This window comes from Caloenas nicobarica, chromosome 5 (genome assembly GCF_036013445.1).
Source record: "Caloenas nicobarica isolate bCalNic1 chromosome 5, bCalNic1.hap1, whole genome shotgun sequence".
NCBI classification, from domain to species: domain Eukaryota; kingdom Metazoa; phylum Chordata; class Aves; order Columbiformes; family Columbidae; genus Caloenas; species Caloenas nicobarica.
This window is the reverse complement of record NC_088249.1, coordinates 12,178,543-12,205,651: the sequence shown is the minus strand read 5'-3', so window position 1 is coordinate 12,205,651 and position 27,109 is coordinate 12,178,543. Positions and strand designations below refer to the sequence as shown.

Below are 27,109 nucleotides of genomic sequence, written 5' to 3'. Positions count from 1 at the left end.
TAAAACCCAAACTGGAAATCCACTGTGCCAAAAGAAGTGTCAGCAAATGTAGGTGGCAAGGAGAGAAATGGACCCAGCAATATAGGAAAGTGTTAACGGTATAAAAGAGGAACAGAGGAATCAAAGCAGTCTTTGGGCAACACTGCAAAATAAAGGAGGAGTAGGGAAAATTATTCCAATTTGAAAATGACTAGATGAGCAAATACTAACTTAACTCTGTTTGCAGGAAAAATACACCCAGATAGCCAGAAGGTTGCGAAGTATGAAATATTTTAATGTTGTAGATCTGGTGTCTTTGTAAATAAAGCAGAGAGCAGGTCAACTTCACTACCCTGTGAAACTGCTGTGAGAATAAACTCATGTGAATCAATAGCTTCTTATAAAATCTGATGGCTTTTTGTGTTGTTCATATTATTAGGTGACACCCATATGCCTCTAGGTACATATATGTGCATGGAAGTTTAGATTCTTGACCAAATTAGGGCCTAATTAAAACTACTCTGACCATACTGTGGAGACAAAACACAACACACTCCTCTCAGAGACTGCGCATCACCACTGCAGAGGAAGCCTGCAAAAGCCTCTGCTTCCACTCAGTCTCGAGCCCTCGTAAGGCCATGAGATATATCTGAAGTAAAACACAGGCTTGGGCTGACTTTCTCTAAAGAAGATTATTTTACCCAGAGTGCAGTTTAGCTCTGAGGCTGTTAAAATAGAAACTTCTTGTTCAAAAAACTTTTTCCCTCTCGGTTATCACAAGTTACACCAATTCCTTTAAGAAAACAAGAGTGTTTCCCCTGCCATTCATTCCAAAGCTAACAGAGCTACAGGATTCCTGTTCAGAACACCCCTTCAGTCTGTGAAATGTTTCCCTTTTAGCGAAACAATTATGTGTGGGGGCTAGTCTCAGTGCTACATATATGCTTGTATGGGTTTATTTCTTGTGTCTTAAAATAACTCTACTCTCTGGTAAAAGGTAGGATGGGGATCTTGCCAGGTTGTTACCTAGGGCAGAATCTCAAGGAGGAAACACAGCATGAACTTTGGTTCCAAGACTGATTTTTTTTTTTTTTTAAATTTTATCTTTAAAAAGCCATGCTGATCACATCAGATAGGGAATCAATGTGAGGTATATGAAATCCCCAATCTCTTTTCAGTCACTTTTCAAAGTCTGCTATGCTTAATAGTTAATATTTTCAAGCCTACTCAAGACTGCCCTGCTTTTGCTCCCATTGGGAAAAAGAAAAAGGCCACCTCTAGATGTTTGTAGAGAGGTCTAAAACTTGACCATGAAGCCACATAACTGGCCTCCTTGCTTGGGTAAGAGAGGCCTAGCAGTAACACAGGTAATTCTGGATGAATTAAGACAATAAAGGCTTTCAGAAAGGGGTAGAAAAGGATGGTCATTCAGCCTCTCAGAAAAATTCTGCATTTTACAGTAATGGAAATTTAATTACAGAAATGTTCTCTAGTATGCAAGTGGGATCTTGTTACACAAGGCTTGTTTATTGAGAGAGGAGGAGGGCGAATTTATTTCCCTGTGCAGTGAATGAAGCAAGACACACGTTATTGACACTAATTTTAGTTCCTTGTTTTTCTCACAATGATTTTCCTCTGTGACATGTTGCTGACACACTTTTGGATGACAGTATTTTTTCAGACATTATCCTTCTCCAGGTTGAGAAATCTAGTTCAACTTGCAGTATGCCTTGCTATTCTCAATAGAAACATTTTTAAAGCTCACCTTGTAAAATATTTTGGGCTTCCAATATCATATGTCTTCAGGGGAGTAATCACCTGCCTGAAACATAATTTTTAATATAAGTTTTCTTCACAATATGATACAATGTTCCATTAGAATATCGGAAAGTCAGTTCTACGAATCTGATGCTTGTGTACGAGTATTAGACTTTGCCATGAACAAAGAAAGACTGCGTGGCCTGAGTTTTGAAGGGTGCTTAACTCATCAGTGCCCAATGAAGCTGATAAAAGGTTTCCTCCTGACTAGGAAGCCCCTTTGTTTTAACACAAGTGGATGGTCAGCCCCTCTGCTAAATATGAAACAAGACTTATATCAGCCATGCCTAAAATAACATTTCAGGAGAAAAGAGTACCAGCGTTCCCTGTCTTTAAAGCTGAATTATGTTGGAACACAACCATATCAAGAGTGAAGTTACTTCCAGTAGCTCCACTCTAAGTGAAGTGATAGGAAAAATTTTGTCGTCAAGAAAACAACACGGAGAATCTTCAGGCTGCTATTGATACATGTGTATAGATTTCAAGATCATCATGACATCGTCTTATTTTAGCCTTTTTTTAAGAAGCCTCCCTAAATAGGGAAGCATTTAAGTTATGAAACCACACTGGGATGTATCCTAATTTGAGGTTTTACAGCCTCTTTCTGTTTAAAATTTTCATAAAACGATTTGGTTGACTCAGTTTGTCAGGAGTTTTTGGCTTTTTTTTTTTTGTTGTCTGCAAAGAATGAAAAATATTTCTTTGGGTATAGCCCTGGAATGATTTATTCTGAATTTCATTTTGACTCATCCAATAAACTAAATCAAACAGTTTGATTATCTACATCAGTTTAGGAAAGTCCTCACAAGACATGCAAATACATTCCTGCATAAATGGATAATTCCAGGTTCAGAAGTTTTGAAAACAAGTGAAAAAAATCATATTAAGAATCACTGATAAATTTAAACCTAGATTACAGACCATTTTGATCAGGGCCAGGAATGTCAGGAGCGCATGCTTATTATAATTTGTCATTAACATTAACTGGGACCCTGATTTGCAATAGCACTGTACGACAGCTTCAACAATTTTAAGTCACAGGTTTTCAGTATAATTCTATTCTACTTGGGACTGAAAAGCAAATTATTTGCTATAGCATAATGTGAAATGTCGTAACACTATGGGAATTAAACAGTCTCAGCTTTGAGAGATGGAAGGTGAAATTCGATTCTCTTATATCGGTGCAATGGTAACAACAGAAAATATGCAGCCAAATGCACTAAAACAATATAGCTATATATATATATGGTATAAGCATATACATTTAGCATGTTTATAACCTTTGTATGAATAACACAACATGGCACTAACCGACATGTATGTTTACACACAAATGATACTACATATGCACCTATGTACATATATTTCTATTTGCGTGTTTACTTTCAATACAGTCACATCTTACATATCACACGTAAATAACTTCCTGTTGTAGGTAACATATATTCAGATAAGTGAAATATATATGCTCAACGTGAAAACACAATATGTAATCCACAAATAATTAATGATGTATGTTTGAGACTATAAGCTTACATTTTTACTTACATATGTCTTTAATACAGCCCCTTGTAAATTCCTAACAACTCTGTATATTTCAAAAAGTTAGTCACTAACCTTCTCAGTTTTTCAGTTACTTTTTCAAGTTCTTCCTGAGCACGTCTCAGTTCTATTTCAAGGTACTGACGTGTAGAATCAAATTCCGTTTCAAGCATTTCCAGCTTATGGGTAGTGTACGATAGACGCTTTCGTAATTCCCCCTTCTGTTCTTGCAAAGTGCTGGAAAAACAAAGACCACAGCTGTAGAATTTAGCTGCTCCCGAAAAGCTTTTTATGATCCACTCTTTGACCAATTCCATACAGTATAGGTTGGCATTAAGCCAGAGAAGTGTGCTTAATAACTTGTTTACTGCATTTTGAAAATCTTCTGATTTAGACAGTTGACTATCTTCCCATCTGTCCTTTCTAGCACATTCATTGCTAATATCTCATTATCCATAATGGAATATTTTGTGAAAGAATCCTCATTAAAATACAAAATACAGTCTAGAGTTTGATTTCACATAGGACTTTCCATTTAGAGTTATCTTAAAATACTATGACTGAAGTAGCATGTATCAGTAGAGCAGTAACTCTAAATAAACTGTGCAAAAATATTTCCTTGCCAATAATCCAAGTTATAATATGTTTTGTGGAGAAAGAAAATGTCTTATTTGATTCGGCTTCCACCCCTATTCCTTGCCATAGAGCTGCTAGAAATGTTATTGTTCAGCATTTAATCCTGAGAATGGTAATCAATTTTATAGTAATTTTAAAGTTATAACTCTTTTCCCATTTTCCCACTTATTTGGGAACAAAGACTTCCTAGTCCCAGGTTTCACCCCTAATTTTTCGCAGTATGTTTGTTAATAAAGAAGTTATGCCCTGCTGGTAAGCTAGCTTCAGTTACACTCCTTGACAAAACAAAGCACTAGACACAGAATTTGGAGAGTTTTTCACTTTGTTGTTTTCTCTTCATTTTAGAGATTAAATAAGATAGCATAAAGCCAGGAGATCCAAGCAAAAATTTTATCATGAAAGTCAAAGTGCCACCTGCACCCAAATAGTCCCTCTGGGTTTGCATTAACGAACCTGGGCATCCTTCCCCTGCTTTACTGGAGCTTGACTGCGTGATTTCAGGTGAGCCAGTCTGCTCTCGCCTCAGTTCTTGTCTGCACAATGGAGATAATTTATCCTTGTCTATTTAGTAAAGCTCCTCTCTCTTCTAGCATGTTTGCCACTTGCACAGCAGGACAGGTTTCCAGTCAGAGCTGGTGTCACTGGAGGTGACTGTAACTTGGTTCAGATACTGTATTGGTTCACATACAGTACTGAGATGGTTTCTTGGTTTCAGGTGGGAGCTCTGAGGCTCTACAGAATTGGAGTCTGCCATCACCTGGAGATAAAAGTGCTACCATGTGATGCATTGTGAATTGCCTTGCTTGTTTTTAATAATATGATAAAAATAATTCTTCCTAAAAGAATGGCAAATCTTTATTCCCTTTGATGTTAAATGAGCATGGCCTTCAGCTTCAGTAGAATGATGTTTTGAGTCTACAATTAGACAAGGGACATGGGAACAACATGCTATTCTTCAAGAAACACTTATCTGAGCTGGCTGTAGTGTCTGTGGTGATAGGAACTTCAGTAAATTCATGCAAAAGTTTTACAATTGCTGCTTATTTGATCCATGCAGCTTAGATCTAGGAAACAGTCTAATGTTTTGCCAACACTGTGCTCTATTTCAATCACACATATTGCGTGGCTACAGTTACACTTAGATTACCGCTTTTAGTTACGTTATCTTAAAATAATATATTCTAATTCAGACATTGAATGCAGCTCCAGTTAATGCAATCATTTAGATTTTATATTTCACAGGATAAAACCCCAGAATTTTCTAGGGAAATGAGAATCTGGACCCATGCTGCTCATTTCTGCATATCCTCATTCATGATGTTACCACATCACACCACCTTTCACCTGATCTGCTTGCTCTGCTTCTGGCCTGTTCTTGCTACTCATCTGGGGAAAGAAGAGCGGTCAGTTTTCCTTCCTGTAGTCTGGTAACTTGTATTTTCTTGTGTGAAGGGGGAGTTACAGTGTCAAAACTGTTTAGATGGAACAAGATTTGATCTCAAGTCTTCTGCTGCTTTAAAAATCTAACCACTAGGGTTTGTACAAATAGTAGACAGTAGGTCTTCCGGCTATGTTTTTAGATAAAAATACCTGGGCTGCTGCTCTGTGCTGGGCAAGTGCAATTAATGAAAACTAAGTCAGATTGAAGGAGGTTACAACCACCTGCTGCACTGGGGAGTTCTGGCCACAGGCAGAGTTTGACCTCTGGGAGAAAGAGGGGTTCTAGAGGTACAAATATAAAGTGAATGACAAGGAGAAAAGGAAGGAAGGAAGGAGGGAAGGAAGGAAGGAAGGAAGGAAATGGATTATCTTTCTCTGAAGACCTTCCCCTTACTGTTAGCTTCCAGTGGCATCACAAAATGCCATGCCTGAATTCTCTTTCCTTATGCTGTGTTCTATTTCTTGTTCTAGAAGTCTGTGTTTTTCATAAGGAGTGCTTAATTTTATTGTGTACCCTTGCAAATTTGGTAGTGGTAATTTAGACGGCATTGAAAGGAGGGACAAAATAAGAAGTCAAAAAGTCATGAAAGTCATTTAGCATTTTTCCTTTTCTCCAAAGCAACAAACTCCACAAACGAGCTCATTTTTGTTTCTGATTGTCACGTACCAGTTAATTGGAAAAGTTCACTGCACCAGTTAATTACAAAAGTTAATGTTGGTAAATCAATATACTTTAATTCATAATTTGTCTTCCTTGGCTAGTCATCCCTCATGGTTCTTTATTATAATGTATATATAATAAATAATTTATATATATTCAGCAAAAATATGTATTTATATATATGTATATACATGTATATATATTAATTTAGTTTAAAGACTAAGAAAATCATTCAATGGAAAAAGTACAGCTGGGAGAAAGGAGAGGATGATTTGCAGCTAAAAAATAGTCTTGGGAAAGCTGGTAGTGCTATGTCTCAGAAAACAGCAATCGTACATTCTATGGACTTTCTGAAACTCTGACAGCTGGGAGGATTGAGGAATTATCAGACGGGATTAAAAATCCTGCGGAGCAGGACATTTTCTATGAGTGGTTCTCTGTTTCTTCTAATGATCTCCGAAGTCCTGCTCTCATGACAACCAGCAGCTTGAAAGTCATTTCCCATCTCGCTTCATTAAAGTATTTCTCTAAAAACAAGGACAGTAAGTACAATATTAAATATTTAGACTGGTGTAAAAAGAACCTCTCGAGGGAATCTACTTTAAAGTTTATTAAAAACAGGTCTTCGGACCTTCCAAAGAATTACTTTCACCAGTTAGCCCTGTTTATACTTATAAAAATATAGAATAGATATGAAAACATATATTGGTGCAGAAATTTGTGCTCACAAACATTGTAATGCTACTAGTAGTTGCCAGTTTTGAATTCTGGAGTTGCTCCCTACCAGGGATCTTGAAGCCCTCTTCCCTCAGGCTGTGCTGCTACAGAGAGACACCAAGCTTCACTTGAATCCTGTTGATGGAGTTGATCCTCAGCAGCAATTCAGAGGCCATTCAGGGGAGATATTATCAGGTGGGAGTTAGCACTATTCAGGCTCTACATTTCCTGAAGAAAAGCAGTCTATTTTACAGCAGATGGCTGTGCAGGAAGATTCAAGTAGCATCAAATACTCTTCCTACTTTCCTGGTGTAGAAGTTTTACCACCCGAGCTTGCACAAAAGTTGAAACAAAGAGATGTTTGCGTTCCTGGTGTCATCTCTCCCTCTCCAATAGACCTCTGTCCACAAAGGGTAGTGAGTGGCCAAAAGGAATATTTTTTTTTCTAGATGTTCCCACCAGTCTGCACTTTAAGCTGGGCGTCAGTCCACTCTGCACAGCTTCAGCCCCAGGGAAGGGTGTGCAGGGTACAGTGGAGACCAACAATGTGTGCCTATCCCAGCCTGCAACCGTCGGTCAGGATTCATCTGTAGTGCTGGCTGGAGAAGCTCCAGGTGAACATATTTTCACCAGAATATTTCAGGCAAAGCTAAGATGCTGTGTGGCAACAATTCTATTCTGAGGAAGGTGCGCTGGAAAACAAGCAGGTTTTCATTGTGCCTGTCTGATCTTCTGCCAGCTCATCTGCCTGGTAGATGGCCTGATGACAGAGGAGTGCTGTCATGCAAAACTGGGGCAGTTCAGCTGCCGGGAAGTCAGAAGACTTGTAGAGCTTTTTACCCTCAGACAGCCCACAAAGATGCTGCCCCCTGAGCTTTTACTCCCTAAGAGTTGATGTCTGTGGGGCTGCCCCATCTGTGGAGCATCCTGGAAACCCCGTGTCTCCAGCTCTGACTGCTTCGGCAGCACTTTCACATCTGCCTGACACCTGTAGGTGGTTGTGCAATGTTGTTTAAAACTGGAGCAAACCCATTTTTTGAACTATTGAAATTCTCCCTGAATGGACTGATTACACTCCTTCCCACAGCTCTAGGAGTGAGTGAAACAAAACATGATTAATGGTGTTAGGAGGGAAATTAGCAGTGAAAGGAATACAAAACAAGGTCAAGATAAATGCCCATGACAAATACACTGAAAAAAAAAATATCGAAGGTTCTCGGTTCCAGGTAGTGAAACAGAAGTTTCAATACAGCTATGAAATCCTAAGTCAAACCAATTGTATTTTGTGGGTAAATATCTTGTCTTGGGAGAAGGAAACCCCTGGACTGGGGTTTGGGGCTTTGAGTCTTGTACCTGGATTTGCCAAATGTGTCTGGTGTTATACGGGACAGGTGAGTTAAGGCAAGACTGACCTGACCAGAAGCAGATGTCAAAGCTATTGGTCAGCTCTGGCTCCCATTCTGAGTGAGTTGTGATGGGCAGGCACTATCAGGATGAGACTAATCTGACCTATTTTAGAAGCCTACTTTTAGATGAGGTGACGCAAGTCTGGAAGTACCCATTTCTGTTAATTACAAAGGGAATCTAGGCAAGTAGCTCAGACATAGACAACCACATCTCATCCGATAACTCCCCCTCTTCCTGACTCAGTACTGTGTGTATGAGATGAGGTAATCGTAATCTCTTTCTTGTCTGCTTAGATTGCGTGGAGGCCCTCAAAAAAGAACTACTAAATGTTTTTAAAGTGTTTATCAGGTCTGTTTCATGTCTCAGTTGTGTCACATTCTAAAAAAAGGCTTCATGCAATCTGGAATTTGGGAGCACTGAGGGAAATTTTTAAAGCACTCTGGAACAGAATTTCAAAAAGCACCTTTTCTTCTTCCACGCTGTGGGTTTTTTATGTAGGGCAAAGTCATAAACAGTCAGCCCTGCACAGATGTTTGCTGCGAAGGAGTCTAAAGAGCAGGAGAGAGTCTGTGGGAAGGGCCAAGGCACCGCCTGTGAGCCCAGCCATGCTGTACCATCTTAGACCACTGACGACAGCCAGGAGCAGCAACCTGGTGGGCAGGCAGAGAACATGGGGCCATATTTGTGCACTTGGTTTTCTGGAAATGCTTTTGTAACAGCGTGAGGCTGCTGTGGACCTCTGTGAAGGGATGGCCTGTTTGGCTCAAGGGGAGCAAACAGACAAGTCTCTATTTTGTTTCTGGTCTTTGAATGGAGTCTATCATCACAGAGATGAGGGCAGTCAGGCAGGTGGGAGGCAAGGCCCTGGGAGACCTCTGCCCAACAGGTGGCTCACACCCCAGAGAGCAGCAAGCTGGGACAGAGAGCTCTGGGGATGTTCATAGCTAGCAGAGATGTCAACAGGTCCTTGGTGCCACTGCATTGCTATTCAACGGAGCTGGGCTGCATTGCCAACTTGATCTTGGGGCTACCATAGAATTTTGGCTTCAGCAGTTCCTGCTGATCCATGGCTGGTGGTCTGGATTACTCAGGACCTTTTATTCCAGCATGGCTCTGCTGCTGGTCACAGGGTCATGGTAGATCTGTGTGCTGCCCAGGGTAGAAAGGCAAGAAAGGCACCAAGACCTTGGCCTAGGAGTAGTAGCTTTGAGATGATAGTTGTGTCATTGAATCTGATCCCTCAACAATTGTTTTTAGATTTATAGTTGTTGGGAAATGGAGCTCAAGCATTTTACAAGTGTTTCTAGATTAATGAAAGATCTTTAATGAGGCAGTAATTGGATTTCTGTGTTAATCAGATTTTGATTATGTGTTACATGCTCAGGGTCACTGTTTCAAAAGGGTAATGTCAAAACTATCTTCCTTGTCTGCAGTTTTTGTGCCTAACCTTGTGCTTGCTCCATCTGATTAGGAGGGGGAGGTGATCAACTACAAAGTCTAGATCCAGATTCCGAGAATCTAACTGCAGACTTGAAATTAGTTTTACTGGGGAAAGATTGTGTTGCTGCAGCACAGACCTAGAACCCAGTGTATGAATCCCAATGTTCTTGTGGTCTTTATTCAGAAGCTTCATTTGGACCCAAACAAATGTGTATTCGACTTCTGCAGTAGGCATTTTCCCATAATTCAGGCTCACACGCACTTTGTTCTGCTCACCTATTTTTCTGCAAATTTTCACAAAGTTGTGTCAGGTTTTCTGTCACTACAATGCATCCACCAAGTATCTCCATTCCTTTCAAAGAATTTTGTTAAATATTTGAAACTTTGGAGTATTAATAGTTTGCCTGACAAATTGCATGCAGATGTTTCCTTCCTATAGATGTATATGTAGACACACATACATGTATAGATAGATAACTTTTGGACTATTTTTTTTCCCCCACAAGTATTAAACCACTCAAATTTTCTTTCTAGTATTCATTTTCAAAATAAAGAACATGAAGCTGCTTTGGGATTATTAGAGAGAGGGTCTGTACATATGTTTCAGAACGAATGTGTGGGTGATCCAAATCTGGAGCTCAGATACTTTCCAGATGACTGATGGACACATAAAACAAGTAACTGAGTTCTTTTCTTAGGTTTCAGGAATTCTGGCAGAATTTAAACCAGAGAAGAAGGATGATTTATCAGAAATATTAAAGTGAATCATGTGGAAGGGAGGTGGGGAAAAATGAAAGAAAATGTGTTTAGCAGTTAAAGTCCTTAGTGCTGTGGGACAAATCCTTAGCATTAGAGCCTATTTACAGCACCTGAAGAGCTGATACAACTATGTTAAAACAGAAGCATCACTGAATTTTGGAAGGCAGTTTTTTTTCACCTAGGATGTGGGTATATGACTGTTGCATAATTTAGACAATTGAAAATTCATACCAGGCAAGAGATATTATGTGGTGTGTGTAAACTGTGCTGAGCTTATTTGTAAGAGGTAGAAAAGAGAGATCTCTCTTAAAAATAAAACTGAATTATTTTTGGTTATATTGACCTGACAGTGTTTCATTGCATAAGGGGTGACTTCTATAACAAGTATCTAAAGCCCACAGACACATCTATCCAACAAGAGAATTCAATATTAACCATAATATGAGGCGATTAAGATATAAAAATTCAGTTACACATTAACATGTAGAAAACCCTTAGAGGATCAGCTGTCAGCATTGAGTTGTCTTCGGTGAATGCCATTATCGTCAGTGGAATGTGGTAAGATTTTTGAAATATGCTCATAATAAAGTCATCCACGTTTTCCTTTATTTAAAGGCACTATCCATAACCTAAGGTTCTGAATAGATTGAATGGAAATACCATTAATAAAATTCTGGCTTTCAGAAATAGACACTAAAGGTGTTTTTGATTATTTCAAATGAAGTTTCTTCAGCAGGCAATTGTGATTCCTTCAGTGTGCTGAAAACTGCAAAGGGCAAATGAAAATGAACAGCGAGAATCCAGACTTGCGTCTATGGAGCACATTACTGTGTAGAGCACTAAGGAATCCAGGATGCAGAGCACCCCATGAGGAGGGAAGAACGTGGCCTTACAAACTGGGATGTGCACCATCCACCATGCACAGCTTGCACCGAGACTGGAGATCTGAGCCAGCCCTCTCAAGACTGATTTAATACTTCTGCTAACTTGGTTTGGCTCTGAAGTCTTAAAAATATGTTTCTGTTTCCTATCAAGCAGATGGCTGCTTTTGCTTACGAGCCACTTTTGAGGTTAAATACCTGAGTATAGTCAGGCTGGCTGTATGTGAGAAATGAATACAGTGCACGGCAAAAAAGCAAGAGCCTTGTGCTCAAATTCAAAGGTGACTAGGGCAGAGTGAAACAGTGGAAGCAGCAGAAGCCATTACAATCTCTGCCTTCATCCAGGCTGTCTCCTAGTGTCACTATTAGATTCTCCCCAAAGTCTGAGGGACTGATTGATTTCAGCACTGGTAGGTAGACTCTTAGAGTCAGTGGCTTAAATGTAAACTGTTAGGTTCAGTAAGTGATCATACAGAATTTTGAATAAAGACTGTCCCTGTTCAAGTTTTTCCCTCTGTGTTGCTAGAAAATGAAGGGATGAACAGGTGGAAAATAAGGTTGCAAGAGAAGGAAAAAAAGCGTGCAATTCAAGGGGGAATATGTGTTTTACGACTCATTCTCTAGAGGCAGGAAGAGTATGTTTGTTTTCTTATGACCAATGAGGACTTTGTTTGTGTTCATGCCGTACTCCAGATTGTCCACGTTGTCCAAAATTGTCTAGTGCTCTGGACCACATCTGAAATGAGGCAGCTGGTGATGGTAAGAGAGAAGGGAGTTAAATTCTAACATGGTAACCTTCAGTCATCATTTTCCAAGAGACCAGAGACATAACCACCCTGACAATTACAAGGGATGAAGGGATCTTCACAATGCTTACTGCCCAGACTCTACTCTTGACAAGACCCTGGAAGAAGGTTCGTCTCTGTAAGAGCTGCTATTTTTTGGCTTTCCAAAGGCTGATATTGTTTGCATAAAATATTTGGCCAGAAGAAATGGTGAGCTAAAATGTAGAGTTGCAGGGTATGAAAAGATAAGAAAAGCAGGAGAAAGGGCCGACTGCAACAAATTCTTTTTGCTGTGACAAAGGCTGTTGGGGGGGCTGCTTCCCACAGAAAGTGATTTGAAGCTATTGAACAGACCTTGCCTGCTTTTTAATGTCTGGCAGAGTCCTAGAAGTCTGCACTGCTTCTCACTAGGGAATCCAGACTACTAAGCAGTGATGAGAAAGGAGAGAAAAAAACCAGGAGTGAGGTACTGAGAAATGGAGGTAGCAAAATTAGAGGCAGACTTCAATTTATGATTTGGAAGCCAAAGAGATCTGTCCAGGCAATTGAGCAAGCAGCCTTTGGTTGCAGCAGCTCTCCTTACAGCTTTGGGTGGCCATCTTCTAGATTGCTTTGGTTTGTAGTCACTGGTAAGCACTCCCTCTGGAAATTACTGAAAGCAGCTTGACATATCAGCTCACAAACTTATAAAGTTATATTTTAATTCTGCTATTAAACTTTTCTCACTTTTGTTTTTGTCTGTTTACTTTCTTGATTCATCTGGATCAAACTGTGCTGGAACAGGAATATGGTTCCTCCTGAATTGTGCTTTTTATTTGTCATAGGACATGTAATGAGAATGGGTGAAACCCACTGTCCAGAAGCAAGCTGAAATTAATATTTCTGTTAAAGGACTGAGGCTGGAGGCAGGGTAGAGGAGTACTATAGAAATGTGCTTTAGTAGTAGGGAAATAATTTTGTTCCTGTTTCATTTGCTGTAAAGCACCTACTCATAAGTTGATGCACAGAGGTTATCACCTCTATTCTCACCTTAGCTATTTCCTTCCTTTCCCAATCCCTTTCTCTTTCTTCTGATTTGAAATTCATCTGTGTCTGGCTCAAGGGACTCATTTTGTTTGGCTGGCTTAGCACTTCCCATCAAAAAGGTTATGCTTAGTACTTGAAAAAATTAAATATACTCTTTTAGCTCTGGGACCAGTTAGACAGAATTACTACTGAGACTGGGGGGAGGAGGAACTGCAGATGCCACTGCTTTTTTCCTTTATAAGCAATGAATATTACATGCTTTGGGCAAATTACTGAATTTGCTTTTTAATTATATGTGGTCATGGTTGTGTTCTGATCCTCTTTTGTGACAGAAGACATACAAGGCAGAAGCTCATGTTGTATCTCTAACTTGAATCCATAGGTGCTTGCCTTTAAAAAAGCATCAATATTTGCCTGGTATTATTACTGAAGACTATAGGAGAGAATGGTGCTATGGCTTAGAGTGAGACACACCATTGACCTCACAGACACTGCTATTGGTGCAGTTCTACTGCAGTCTCTGCTTTTTATGACTTAGTTGCCCCCTTACACACAGCTGTGTGACACTAATGAAGCAACATGCACAGAAGTTGCAAAGTTTTCTGGTAGTAGAATAAATTATCAGTTTGTTAATAGAAGCAAACAATTAAATAAATTAATAAATTAATTTCAATACACTGATTAAATAATACACCTTAGCCTGGACACACCCAAATTCTCAGCTGTGCACATGTAATTCAGATTTGGAGGGAAACTATTACTACACAGACTCATGCATAGGGAATTGAACAGGAACAATGTAAGTTACTGGCAGTTATCTGAATGAAGTTATTTTGCCTGAATATTTCAAGATATTTTTAGTTTTCCTACAATAACAAATTATCCCAAGTTCTTTGATCAACTTGATGTTACAGCAAAATATGGGAAGGAAAAAAAAGAGAAAGGAATTGCCATCTGTCACCTTCGGTTAATTATTTCTAGCCCTACCTTGTTTTATACACTGCAGCACACTATTTTAGGACTTGTTAACTGAGAAGTCTTCTACTCTGCAAGAGTATAAATGAGTTCACCACCAGCAAGTTCCCCACGGCTCAGCATATTGTGCCATCATTTCATACAACCTTCCTCCCAACCTAATGTCATGATTTATTAGTTCAGTCGAGTCTATTTCGTCCTGCTCCCTCGGCTGAACTGGCTTTTCAGTGTAAGACTGTTTTCTTGACTTTTTTTGTGGGTGTATGGGGAAGGGGAGGGAACAGGACTGCATTCCTCCAGACTCCTGTTAGCAGTCAAGCATCTTGGCATTAGCTCTTCTGTAGTTTTTGGAGTTAGATAGTAAACGAAGGAGCTCTCTGCAAGTGTGGAGAGACCAAACCAGGCAGCAGGCATCCTTCTGAAAAGATGCTTGTGCTATTCGTGATAAAAGCAATAAGTAGGGTGCTGCTTCAGAGGGGACCCAGGAACGCTTCGCTTCCACCTACCTTGTGGATGTCGTACCCCAAAGAATCACGAAGAGTGAGAAAGCAGCTTTGTATCCTACAAACTTACTCCAAATTTTCTCTTGTGCCCTGAGATATGTATTACCTAAACACGTAACACATTTTTTTGCCTTATAACTGAAATACTTTAGCATTCTGGGTGAATTCAGATGATTTTTTTTTTTTCTTTCTTGCTGAAATTTTTGTTACTTTCTTATTATTTTTTTAAAGGTTAAGCTGCATCAGGTTGGATAAAATAGAATCTATCCTCATTTTATAAGTGCTGACAGTTGTCAAACTCACTATCTTTCATTTTCATAAACAAATGTCTTTTTGTTTAGTACCATCAGCAAGCTGATGCTTTTCAATACAATTGGAAAGCAAGTTTCCAGATAAACTTTAAAGTCCAAATGTTCTGAAACAGTTTGATTAAGATTTGAGTTAATAAACAGGAAAGAAACAAGCAAGATTTCAGGAAATACTAAAATTTCTCTATAAAAATTAAGATCCTTTTGAGATTTTTAAAACGAAGAGCGGGAACTGAAATCTTTAAATGGCTGTTTATTTATTTTATGAAATGGCTAAATAGCCTGAGCTAACATTTTAAGCTTTGGTATACTTGCAGATAAACTGTGGTATTGTCATCCATAAGAGTAAGCTTTTTTTCTTTTAAAAGTAAGAACTACAAGTGGACAGCGATGGTAGGAAAGAGATTTTTTTGAGAAAGCCCTACAGAAGAGCTGCTAAATATCATCCCAAACCCCTGAGCTTTCCCACAGGCATCCATTTAAAAACACCACGTAAAATCAAACTCAGTGATTACACTGTGGCTCTGTGAATTTGTTCTGATAAAGAAAGACTTCCAAATATTTAATCAAATTGGAATCGAGGTCAAACATTTTGAAAAACAGTTTTACATGCCCTGATCATTTTTCACTTCACTGGTGATCTCCTGGTTTTAACAAAGACAAGCAACAGAACAAAGTAATTTTTTGCATCAAGCTCGTCTAAACCTGGGTAAGAGCAGAGTGCTCGTGCAGAGCCCCAGGGGTTTGAAAAACAGGAATTCGAATCACTTTTCCAATATTTTTTTTTCTTTTTTTCATTCCACAGAGTATAAACTATGCCAAAAAATACAAAGAGAATCTCACTTATGTCTTTACTACACTAGCAGCACTCTTAAGATGAAAATTCACACTCATTATTCAAAGAAAATCAATAGACTGTAAGAAGAAAATCTAAAGCTTACCCTGTCTTTATTTTTTTATCTAATTAATTTCTTACATTGAAATATATTTCAATATTTCATATGTCATTGAAAACTATAGGATCAGTGAATGACATTTCTTCTACATAGCTGTCACTTGAAATAAACCAAGCAACAAAGAACAAAGAGTAAATTCAGAAGAAAAGTAAAAAAGAATCAAAGCAAAATATGGAAAAATGAGTAATTAGTTAAACGTATACTATGTACAGCATAGGAATGCACAGTAGAATCAGTCACAACTCTTCCACCCTTTCAGTGTCTCTGTATCTATAGAATTGAAAAAAATCCTTCCTTCAGGAGGCCGAAGATTAATGCAAACCTGATAAAGGAGAGAGACTATACACATACCAGCGATTAGGAAAGGTGGATTAACTGCCCAGATAACAGTGGTATCAACAATTAAACTCAATGTATCTGCATTATAAGAACTACTCCATCAGAAAAAAATATTAACTGATAGTAAGCAGCTGTGGATTTTGCATCTTCTTAAACAGCTTTCTGTTTTTATGCACATTAATAATAACTATTAAAGGCTTGGCTGAGGCAAACATCTAGAGGACTATAACAAACAGATCTGCTGTCGATCCTCCAGTTCAGAAAACATAACACAACTGAATGATGAGAGACTACAGACTGATGTGAAGAAATGAAACATTTTTACAGACATCAGAAAGTTAGAAAGAAAGCATAACTTCACAAAACATCACTTATTATTTACCTGTCCCAGAGAGTAGGTGAAGATTTTGCGAGCCTGCCCTGGAGAATTCTAGGTTGCCATAGGCAGGTTGGCACCCAGGAATTTCGTACCCTGCAGCATGAATAGAGGATAAACCATGGCTAGGTGTGGCTCATAAGACATACGAGTGAAAACCTAGCTAGATTTGCTGCATATTAGTAGGCTACGGCATAATTTGGTACTAATTATTATTCAGGATATCTTACTTTACAGCAGTATTAGAACTACAAAACAATGTGATGTTACAGCACACACGTTTAGTGGTTTTCTTGTATGACTATTGTAGGTCAGAATAAGCATTTATAATTGACCTTAAAATAGTTGTAAATGGGTGCTACTCCATCTATCTTAAAAAGCATTTGCTCTTAAGATTTATGAATCAAGCCCTTATATTTTTGCATTGTAAAAACATCAGACTAAACAAATTTATGCTTCATTGAATGAAGGTCAGCAAAATTCCTTCTGAGCACCATAGTGAGAACGTGTTTAACAGTTTTAATTAAATCTGGGCTGAAGTTCAAGTTCCACATACCAGGTTCCACGCACATTTACCAGCAGCAGAACAATAGCTGCAAGTATTTGCTGGAAATGAAAAACATAAAGAGAAACAACCTGAACTAGCAATATAAGCTATGAATAATGCACAGCAAAAGCAGATCGAGAGCCCAGGAGAAGGCCAACAAGGCAGGCAAATTAGCAATAAGAACTGTTGCCCAACATTAGCATCAAGCAACGCTGGTAAGTTTCAAAACACCCTGTTCAGTCCTTAGTCAAGCAAGTTGTCACTCAAGTCAAAGGTGTTTTTTCCTGAGTAAAATCTGAGTAAGGACTGCAGTATTTTGTCACACAGAATTCCTCATACAGTACTGCTGTGTTCCCTTGCAATAACAGAAGTGCAACATAATGTGCCTTGAAGGATAAACTTAATAAAAGATCAGTTTTTCCTCACTCAAGCACGTTCATATTTATGAACCGGAATTTTTGAATAAGCTTTCCCTGTGGTCAGTGTTTGCTGTACATGCAGAAAATCCTGCCTTCTAGTATTCGTCATCAATTGCAGGTGGGTACTGCAAAGTAGGGACCTTTTGTACTGTGAACACATCTTTACATACAGGGAAACATTTCAGGTGGAATTGTTGTACTACAGAGAGCAGCAGAGAATCTCAGTGTTTGTGGAAAAGGAGAACTCTGCTGAGTTTCTTGCAACTCTGGGATCAACCTCACAGCAATAATTACTGACAGCAAGATGATGCCCTTTGAGGCATTCTCAGGAAAAGCACTAAGTGAATTCCAGCACGGTACTCTAGTTGTACCACTGAGTTGTTCATTGAATACAGAGGGAACATTTAAGTATCTTTTAATTGCCATACCAGACTTGGCTTAAGTATGTGAAGACATCCAGGGTTGACAGAAAAAATGAGATGGCCCAAGGTCTAGGTGTTGTCATCACTTGAATTTATAGCAATATTACCTTTAAAATCAAAGTGGAGGTGAGAATAAATCTCTGTAATCTATAATGCCTCGGTATTGTTGGTTCTTCAGTGAACTCTCAGTACTACTTTGGATTATGTATCTCTCACAGCTGATATTGTCAAACTGCAAATCTCATAATCAATACATATGTACTTATTTAATGTATACCAGGTCATATCAGGTCTTTGAAATCTTAATTTTGAACAAAATTGGAAAATTCAGCCACATGTTTTTCCAGAACCAGTGGGGATTTTTCAAACCAGTGCATATTGCATATTTCTCTGCACTTCACTGAGAAACCCTCCATAGTAGTTTTCTAATGAAGTAACGAAACTTGCAAATTTTGAAACAGATGAAATGAAAACACTGTCTGGCTTTTCAGGCCCAAAAAACTAGTTAAATTTGGCATCTTGGAGTAAAGAAGCCAATTCAGCAGGGCCAAATCTCTGCTGTCTTCAGATCCATCACCAGCTCTCTTCCATCTTAATCTAACCTATCTCATACCTTTTACTGATACATAATGAATAGCTTTGCCATAGATAATCTTGAAAAAATGTTTTAAGGCTACGAGGTTTTGAGATGTTTTGACAGAGAGGAGAGGGGTGTGAATTCCACTTCAATGGTTTGCTCAGTGTTTTTCCTGACATCTTTTCAGTAGTAAGTCCCATGTAATTGCTCCATAAATGAGCTAATACAGAGGAAAGCTCTCTGCTCTAAATGTGGTGGGTCTTTCAAAAACTCCCCAAAGGGATTTAATAACATTCTGTCTCAGTTAATCAGTGTCAGTTGTAGTCAGTCTAATCACATTCTCATGTGCAAGGTTGAAAATTAATTAGTAACTGTAAGATTTATTTATTTGCCTGATATACAATCACAAAAATTAATTTGTCAGCTTCTATAATTTACATGGGATATTGTTTTATCATTGGCAAATCAGAAATCAGTAAGACACATATATTTTTCTCTAAAGCAATTGTAAATTTTAGAGGAAACAAAATGGAAGATGCTTCCAGGTCTGATACTGTGTTCTTTCCTTTCTGAAACAGCAGTTATAAGAAACTTGTAAGTACTGAAAATAATAAAAAAGCATTTTTAAAAATAATATTGTATAGTCACAGTATGCAAATTGTAGTTTACTAATGACAAAATATTTCAGATTATCAATTTTTAGAGACTTTTTATTACACTGCAGCATGATAAATTGACTCATTTTCCTCTTCTTTCTACAGAGCTTCCCTTATCCCTCATTGATGTGATTGAGACAGACTCCAGTGTCAAGTGAGGTTTGAATTTGGGCATACTGCCGTAATAGCCTGTGTTTCCTTGTCTTGTCCTAGAAGATGCAGTATGTTACTTCAAATACTGTCTGTGGCTCATCTGACAGTAATCATAGAAGATGCTTACAGACTACAGCCAATTTGAAAAATAAAAAACAGGTGGATTTCTCAGTGAAACATGATCAACTCTTTATTTCACTGTCTAGAGAAGAACAACTAACAGTTAATCAGTTTTGGGGACAGATGGTGATGGATCCACTGTGTCTGGAATAGACTCATACAGACTGCTTTGTCTATTTCAGAAATAATGTTATGAGAAAAGTAAATACAACGTCCATTATGCCCATTTCATAGGTGGTAAAATTTTTAGCATCTGATGTGTATAAAACCCTCTGGTTTCTGTCTGTTCTTCAAAAACACTGCTCTTTTTAAGCTAGAATATACATGGTTATTTTATAAGGGCTAATACAAACCTTAATGATTTTTCTGAAATAATGTGTTTTTCAGAAATTACAGAATTTCATGGTTGCTCCACTTGCAAGTGGAGGGCTTAGTGTAGCCACCCCAAAATCTTACATCTGTTAAAGGAAGAAGGTCTTTCTGTACAGCAGGAAAGAATGAGTCCTGGTCTGATTTTAACTTAAACTCAGTTGTCTTTAAGACCCGAAAGGGATTTGAAAGTCACCCTTAAACTGGGTTGTGCTATTATGATCGTTGTACTTGCCCAATTTAGCCCTATTTTACCCCAGTATGAAGAAGTTAAGCAAAAGAACTTCTATATTTGCTTCTATGAACACCATGCAGCTATTTTAAGGGCTTTTATAAACACTAATGACTCCAGATGAAACATTGACAGAGCAAGCTGGAAGAAGCGCAGGGACACCTTGGAACATACTGTCACGACTCTACCTCCGCATCCCGACCTCATTGAAGAAGCACGTGGCAGTGATGCTGATTTAGCATCACAGACTTGCAAGACACTATCAGCTGCACTTGCTACCTACTTTCCTACCAGTCATGCCAATGTAGGTAACTGACTGACATCTCCACAGAACAAAGGCTGGAGCTAATAAAAATGACAAACAATCCATCTTCTGTGAGGGGGTGGCAGTTCTGTTCCTGCAGTTACCCAGAACTGCCTATGACCATAGCTTTAAATAATGTAAAAGTGCTGCAGGAACTGCAACAATATACCTTAACGATTATTTTAAATATAATTCCCTAATTGAAAAACAGGGTCCTATGGCACCCTGCATCCCTGCAGTACTGGGACTTGACCAGTAACCCCACAGTGCAGACACAGATGCTAACAGAGTACCTGTGAATATAACGAGGCTGGGAATGTCCATTGAGCAGAAAAGGGAGGAAGACGAGGACACTTATTATCAACAAAGCTAATACCTATTTTCTGACAGTACAGGAATACAGAGATGCTGCTCTGCCAGCTGAGTTTAACACATTTTAGAAGAGAGTGTTTCACTGGCAAAAGGCCTCCTGGCTTGGGAACCTCAGTATCTTTCTAACCAGGTACAAAAATCCACCCTTTTTCCTCATCCCATTTCTTGTTTTGTTTTGTTTTGTTTTGTTTTTTCCCATTCTTCTGACAAACTCCTGCCTTGTCTTTATCTCCAGCTTTTCCCATCTCTGCAATCCCTATCTAATACGTTTCTGCTATGACCACTGGCTCCTCCATCAGCTGCTGCAATGCTGAAGGTAAAAGACCACTTCCATGTCCCCTCTTGGAAACCAGACACTACAGCAAGCTTCATCTGCCAGGAAGAATTAGGGAGGAAATCTTCAGTCTTGAAGCTCTGGGACCAAGAACACTTAACTGATAGAACTTATGTGAGATTTGGTTGCCAAACTGATATGTGTCTGTTAACCAGGCATGATGTCTTTTATTCAGACACTTTTGAAGTGTGCAACTTTGAATGTTTATAAAAATGTCATAGCACAAATTCTTGACTATTTCAAAAATGTCACTATTTTCAGAAAACCTATGTGGTAAATATTATACAAAACCTTTAGAGTTAAACTTCTGTGCTCAGATTATAAATATATGAATGAATAATTATCACTGTATTGGACATGTTGACAGAGAAGTTGTGGTGGGATTGGAACTACCTGCAGTGTCTGATTTTGTTTGTTGCGGCCTTCAAATATGTGTGTAGACAAAAAACAATTTAAGTTTTGTTCAGACACAAGGCAGTTGGCTCAGTCCAGGTCTATCAACAAAATGTAAAGATTTATGACTATATGAATTAACGAACTTTCTGTTCTCAAAATGTTGTTGCCATCCCCTCTGTGAACAATGCCACAGAAGACAACATGAGCTAACCAGTTTTACATAAATTTCTAATAATTATCAACTGCTTTAAGCTCTCTCTACATTTTTCCAGAATTTTGCTAACTTGATTGTATTAACTGAATACTCTAGTTTGCATGACTGTGTGAAGCTTTGCAAGCTTGACAATCACTTCTCTTGGTATTGCTGTGGTATTTTATTATGGCTATATGACTTCATATTTTGTCAGTCTTTAAATGCATGAAATATACTAGCTGATTTGAAATTTAACAGCTGGCTGAGCACTATTTTACTGATGATTAGATTTGGGGGAAGAGAAACAGGTGCAGAAACACTCCCTCCTGCAACTACAGAAAAATATGATAGGAATTAGTCATTCAGTATCTGCATGGAAATAATCACAAATTGTTAATAATATTTCATTCTGAGTCTCCTACTTGGGAAGCTGATCATCTGCATATTGTGAAAAGCATTAGATAGCTTTATTGTCTTGCAGCTTATAAACTATTGCTATAGAATAAACACAGTCACACTTTTCAGGATTATAGATCACCTTTGTAATATAATTCAGTGACAGCTGATGGTTTGCATAATGCTTAAAAGTGTTTTGTTATTTTCTGTGAGAAGCAATAGCCATAAACACATTATATAGGTGCCAAAATGTACCTGTTGTCTGCAGACATTTCCCATTGGAACTATACTTGCTTATGTGATTTATATGTCTCGGGATGTTTCAGCATTAGTAATGGCCCTCCAATGCTGTCAGTGATAACATCCAGCTGCTTCTCTGAGGCATAATTTGATGCTGAGTTTTTGTATAGTGGCAGAACTCAGTTTTCATGAGGAATGGTTGTCCATACGCAGGAAAAGAAATATCAAACTGACCTAAGGTCTGTCCTTCCCTCAATTTCCCCTGGGCTCTTTTCTTCAACTAGCTGAATAAGTGTTGTTTCTAATGTAATTAGGCCATCATGAATCATTTCAATTCTCTCCTGCACCCCACCACTATTTTTTCTCTATCATAAATGCTTTGCTCCAGTGTCCCAGCAGCAGATTCTTTTTTCATCCTTTGTCATGGTTTGACTTCAGGCAGTCTTCACACAGCTCCAGCTGCCCTGAGTGCACTTTACAAAGCTTTGTTTCAACATGGAGAACGTTATGGGGTAGCTGGCAGTACATGTCGGGACAAGAAGACTTCTGTGTCCAGAAGTGAATTTTTATCAGTCTTAATGAGATAAATTTGGAAAGATGTTGTGGTTTCCTAATATGGAAATAAGGACTATAGATGCTTAAGATATCACCTGCATAAATTAGCAGTACATTAAAAGCTGTCTTCTAAATTGTTTATTATCAGTGTAATTCTCTCATTTTCTCATTTTTCCACAAGTCTTGCTTGGAGCCTCTAAGTTTGGGAACTTTGGATAATCACTGATTTTATCATCTAGGAATGGACCATGTAAGATGCCTTTTCTAAATATATGGATGCCTTTACTGCAAACATCAGCTGTGCTTATATTTATATTTCATACCTTTTCCAAAATCTGGTATGATGTTTTAAAGTAGGTATGTGAATGTGTGAATAAAAGCATACTGAATATAGAGTAGAATTAAGTTGACTGAGAATAGCAGCTCTTTTGTGCAAAGACTGGTCTGTCCTTGCATGCTTCCAGCAATCCATGCCTGGTGCCTCCAGAGAATCTGAAAGAACTAGTAATTGCAAGACCTTCCTTTTAAAACGGCGCTTGGTTTACATGGCAAGTAGAATAAAGCTAACATTTAAGACTGAAATATGCTCCTTTCGCTCTGAACAGATATCCTAAATCATATCTGATAGCTTAATAACTTTTATTTACTCACAGAATACATAGGTTAAAGGTCTGTTTACTAAGCACCTCCAGTAAACTATAGGGTGAGGTGTTTCAGCAAGAGAGGGAAGTGCCTGCATGCCAGAGCAAGGGCAGTGATGTCTCTCTGGGAATGCTGTGCAGAATCCCAGTCATCCGTTTTCAAGAGAGGCATTCAATCTCCAAGAGATGGCTTTTTCTGAGACTTAAGCGGCATCTTAGAAAGCAAACTCAAAAGCGAAGCTGGTTCAGATCAGTCCAAGAAAAAAAAGGCTGAACGGGGATGTGGCTGCCGTTTTAAACATAACAGGGAGAGGGAAAAAATTATTTCCTCTGAAGAAAAACATTGGCTTAAGAACAAGTGAGCAGAACTGATTATGACCACACTTCTGGAAATCAGAAGACTTTTAAAGATGGAACAACATTATTCTGGAACAGCCTTCCTATAAGAACAGCTCCACCACTTAGAAGGTGGAGCATGTGGTTGCCTGTAAATGCAGATAACTGTTTCAAAATGTCTGTGTCTTTTACTAAATTTCTTTTTCACAACAAGACTATTGTCAATAGATTTATTCTAACAGTGGATCTCAGTCCTTTCAAATCTTACTCCCTTCAGTGCTCAGTGACATTGAAGTAAAGTGGTACTTGTGGGAGAGCGGAACCAGGCACCAGCTCAGTTCTGCCAGTGACAGGACTCAGAAACGGAAAAAATCTCATAGACAAAGCCAGTGCTGAGTTCTACTTTCCAGAACCTGATGCAGCTAATGAATTTGTCTTTTGATCTCTGCTGGCAATCCATTTATCAGTCCAACACTTTCACATGCTTACAATACCAATGCACTGCAACAGAGCAGTTGTATTTTCAATTGAGAATACTATGATTACAAAGATAATATCTAGAGAAACATTCCCAGGAGATGCTTCCAGGCAGCTTAAAATCAATAGAAATGATGAGTATTTTACATCTCTTCAGACTGCGCTTCTGGTTTGTCTGTATACCGTTATCTTTTACCCTGAAGAGAATAAGTGCTTTCTCTGTGGACAGATATTTACGTTCCTTTTGCTGAGAATATTAAGCACTGAGTGATCTGCTTCAGATATTTGTTCACTGGAGAGTTGGTAAATATGCATGTAAACAACTGCCCTAGAGTATAATCTGAGCTATTTTTGTGTTATAGTTTGGTAGGTTAGAAGAAGGAATTAATTAAAAAGAAAGAGACTAGATTTCAGTTCACAAATTGTTTTTCTTCTTCTGTCTGCCCAGAAACGTAGTCGAGTCCCCGCTCCTGTCTTCCACCACATGTTTATATTATTTTTGTTACATTCTGCTCTTAGTGAAGAAGGTATTCATCACTGACTGTACCTCTGATGAAATAATTCAGTGGAATTGCCTGGGCTGATAGGCATGGAATTTATCCCTTGTATATCCACACTGATTTTCTCAGTCCATCTTGCACTCTGTGGGGCTATTTGAAATTGATTCCTTCTAGTTTTATGTGTTTTCCATTATAAAGGACAGATTCTCTGTTGTCTTAGGGTATCCTACGTTCATTTTGAAGACACTCATCCATGCCAGGCACTGTTACATTGGACTCTCGGGTTTGACAAATAAACAATATGGCTCCCAATGTAGAGAAAATCAGTTCACTTCTCTGTCACTCAGCTTGCTTTCCTGCCCTTTTCCCTTCTCATCCATTTAAAGTAAGAGTTCATTGAGGGAGGGCAATTCTCTTAGGATTTTGGGAGAATAGCATGCAGTATAACGAATCCTTATCTCATGATGGGACTTCAAGGGATGCAGTTAAAAGAAAAAGAAAGAAAGATCCTGGTGGGATCACTTGAGTGGAGGGTCTTTTGAGAAATCAAGAAAAAGCCTAGAAAGAACAATATCCAGGTGATGGAAGTCCTTGACATATATTAAAACCCCCCCAATATTCTCAGATTTGTTTGGAATTAAATTTCAGATTAGCTAATGGGAAGATCTGGAAATTATTTCGTTATCCTGAATACCATTTTAAACCAGACAAATTTAACTAAAAGGTTGAATCCAGGACAACACAGGAAACAGAACAGGCTCAGAGGTAAAGAAAATGCAGAATTTCACCACCTCACAGATGAGTGCTACCAGGGGAGGGGGCAGCACTGGGATGAAGAAGCAGGCATTGTGCTCCTGCTTGTGTCAGAGCAAGGGGCCATGACAGCTGCTTCTGCAAGAGGGATGAGCAAGAGTTTTTAGCCTACTCACACCATCCTTTCCCTTGGCAGTAGCAGTGGCAGGTCTATGATAGACACAAAACAGGCAGCTGCCCCAGCAACTTCATACTCTGTCGATGTCTAGAGCTGGCTCTGCAAATCCCATTCTATTTATTTCAGGGCTTGAGCCGTATACTATACCTGGTGTAAGGACCATTCTATACTTTGAAAGTGCTTTGGGGGAAAAAAAATAGTGCTGCAAAAAAAATTGCCAGGTATGAGCAATCAGAGCACAATTAAATCTATTATGAATGGTATGAATTATCTCCTTAAAAATATTAGCTGTTGTGGAACTTGTCTTATTTAGCAATTAAACAATGTATATGTTCAGGTGAGTCTTATTACTGCTTAGCTAACTCCTGTCATATGCTTCTTTTGCCAGAACTGGCTGTGTTGCAGAAAACAGTCTTCATCCAGATGTACATCAGTGAGTCATGGGCACAAGATTGCTTTTTTCAGTAAAGTCTAACTATGATAACAGCAAACTAATGGATACTTTGAAAGAACTAGAGAGATATAAATCATAGAATCATAGGGTAGTCTGGGTTGGAAGAGACCTTCCAAGGTTACCTAGTCCAACCCCCCTGCAATGAGCAGGGACATCTTCAACCAGATCAGGTTGCTCAGAGCCCTGTGCAGCCTGGCCTTGACTGTTTCCAGGGACAGGGCATCTACCACCCCTCTGGGCAACCCGTTCCAATATTTTACCACCCTCATTGTAAAAAATTTCTTCCTCATGTCCAGCCTGAATCCTCCCTCTTTTAGTTTCAAACCATTACCCCTTGCCCTGTCTTAATATGCCCTTCTAAAAAGTCTATCCCCATCTTTCTTATAGGCTCTTTTAAGTACTGAAAGGCTGCATTAAGGTCTCCCTGGAGCCTTCTCTTCTTCAGCATAACAACCCCTACTCTGTCAGCCTGTCAAATGCAGGATGTAGAATGGTGAGAAGTCAATGACATGGAATACAGCTCTCAAAGTGAGAACATCGAGGATTAAAGGTGAGACAGGCTCTGAAGTAGTACTTGGCTGAAGTGCAGGTATTTCTATCAAGAGGTGAACGCAGAAAGGTTATTTTCTCCAATCACTCTCATAGACACCTACATTTGGGATTCTGGAGTGCCATGGGAGGTTGGACAGATGCCTAGCTGCATGGAGCCAAGCAGCTGAGCTCCCCAGCACTGCTGTGACTCCTCTGCAGGGCAAGTGGTACAGGTCCATGGAGAAGCTTGACCCATTCACAGTGCTTCAAACCCACCTAACCCATTGGGAAGGGCAGTACAGAGTTAGCACAGAGCCCAGCAGCTGTGAACTCTTTTTTTAAGAACACAGTGGTGACAGTGTATATCACACACCTTTGGTAATTTGAGCAGGGAGCACTGATTTGT

General features: G+C 38.9%; 1 protein-coding gene across 1 annotated transcript in view; it reads right to left on the bottom strand.

Moving 5' to 3' along the window:
• BEGAIN (brain enriched guanylate kinase associated) overlaps positions 1-22,485 on the bottom strand; it is an 80,113-nt gene extending 57,628 nt beyond the window's left edge. Inside the window, 3 exon segments of the mRNA XM_065636424.1 lie at positions 3,415-3,576; positions 16,555-16,647; positions 22,436-22,485. Coding sequence (XP_065492496.1) covers positions 3,415-3,576; positions 16,555-16,647; positions 22,436-22,485 — 305 coding nt within the window.
• Between the last annotated feature and the right edge of the window lie 4,624 nt (positions 22,486-27,109).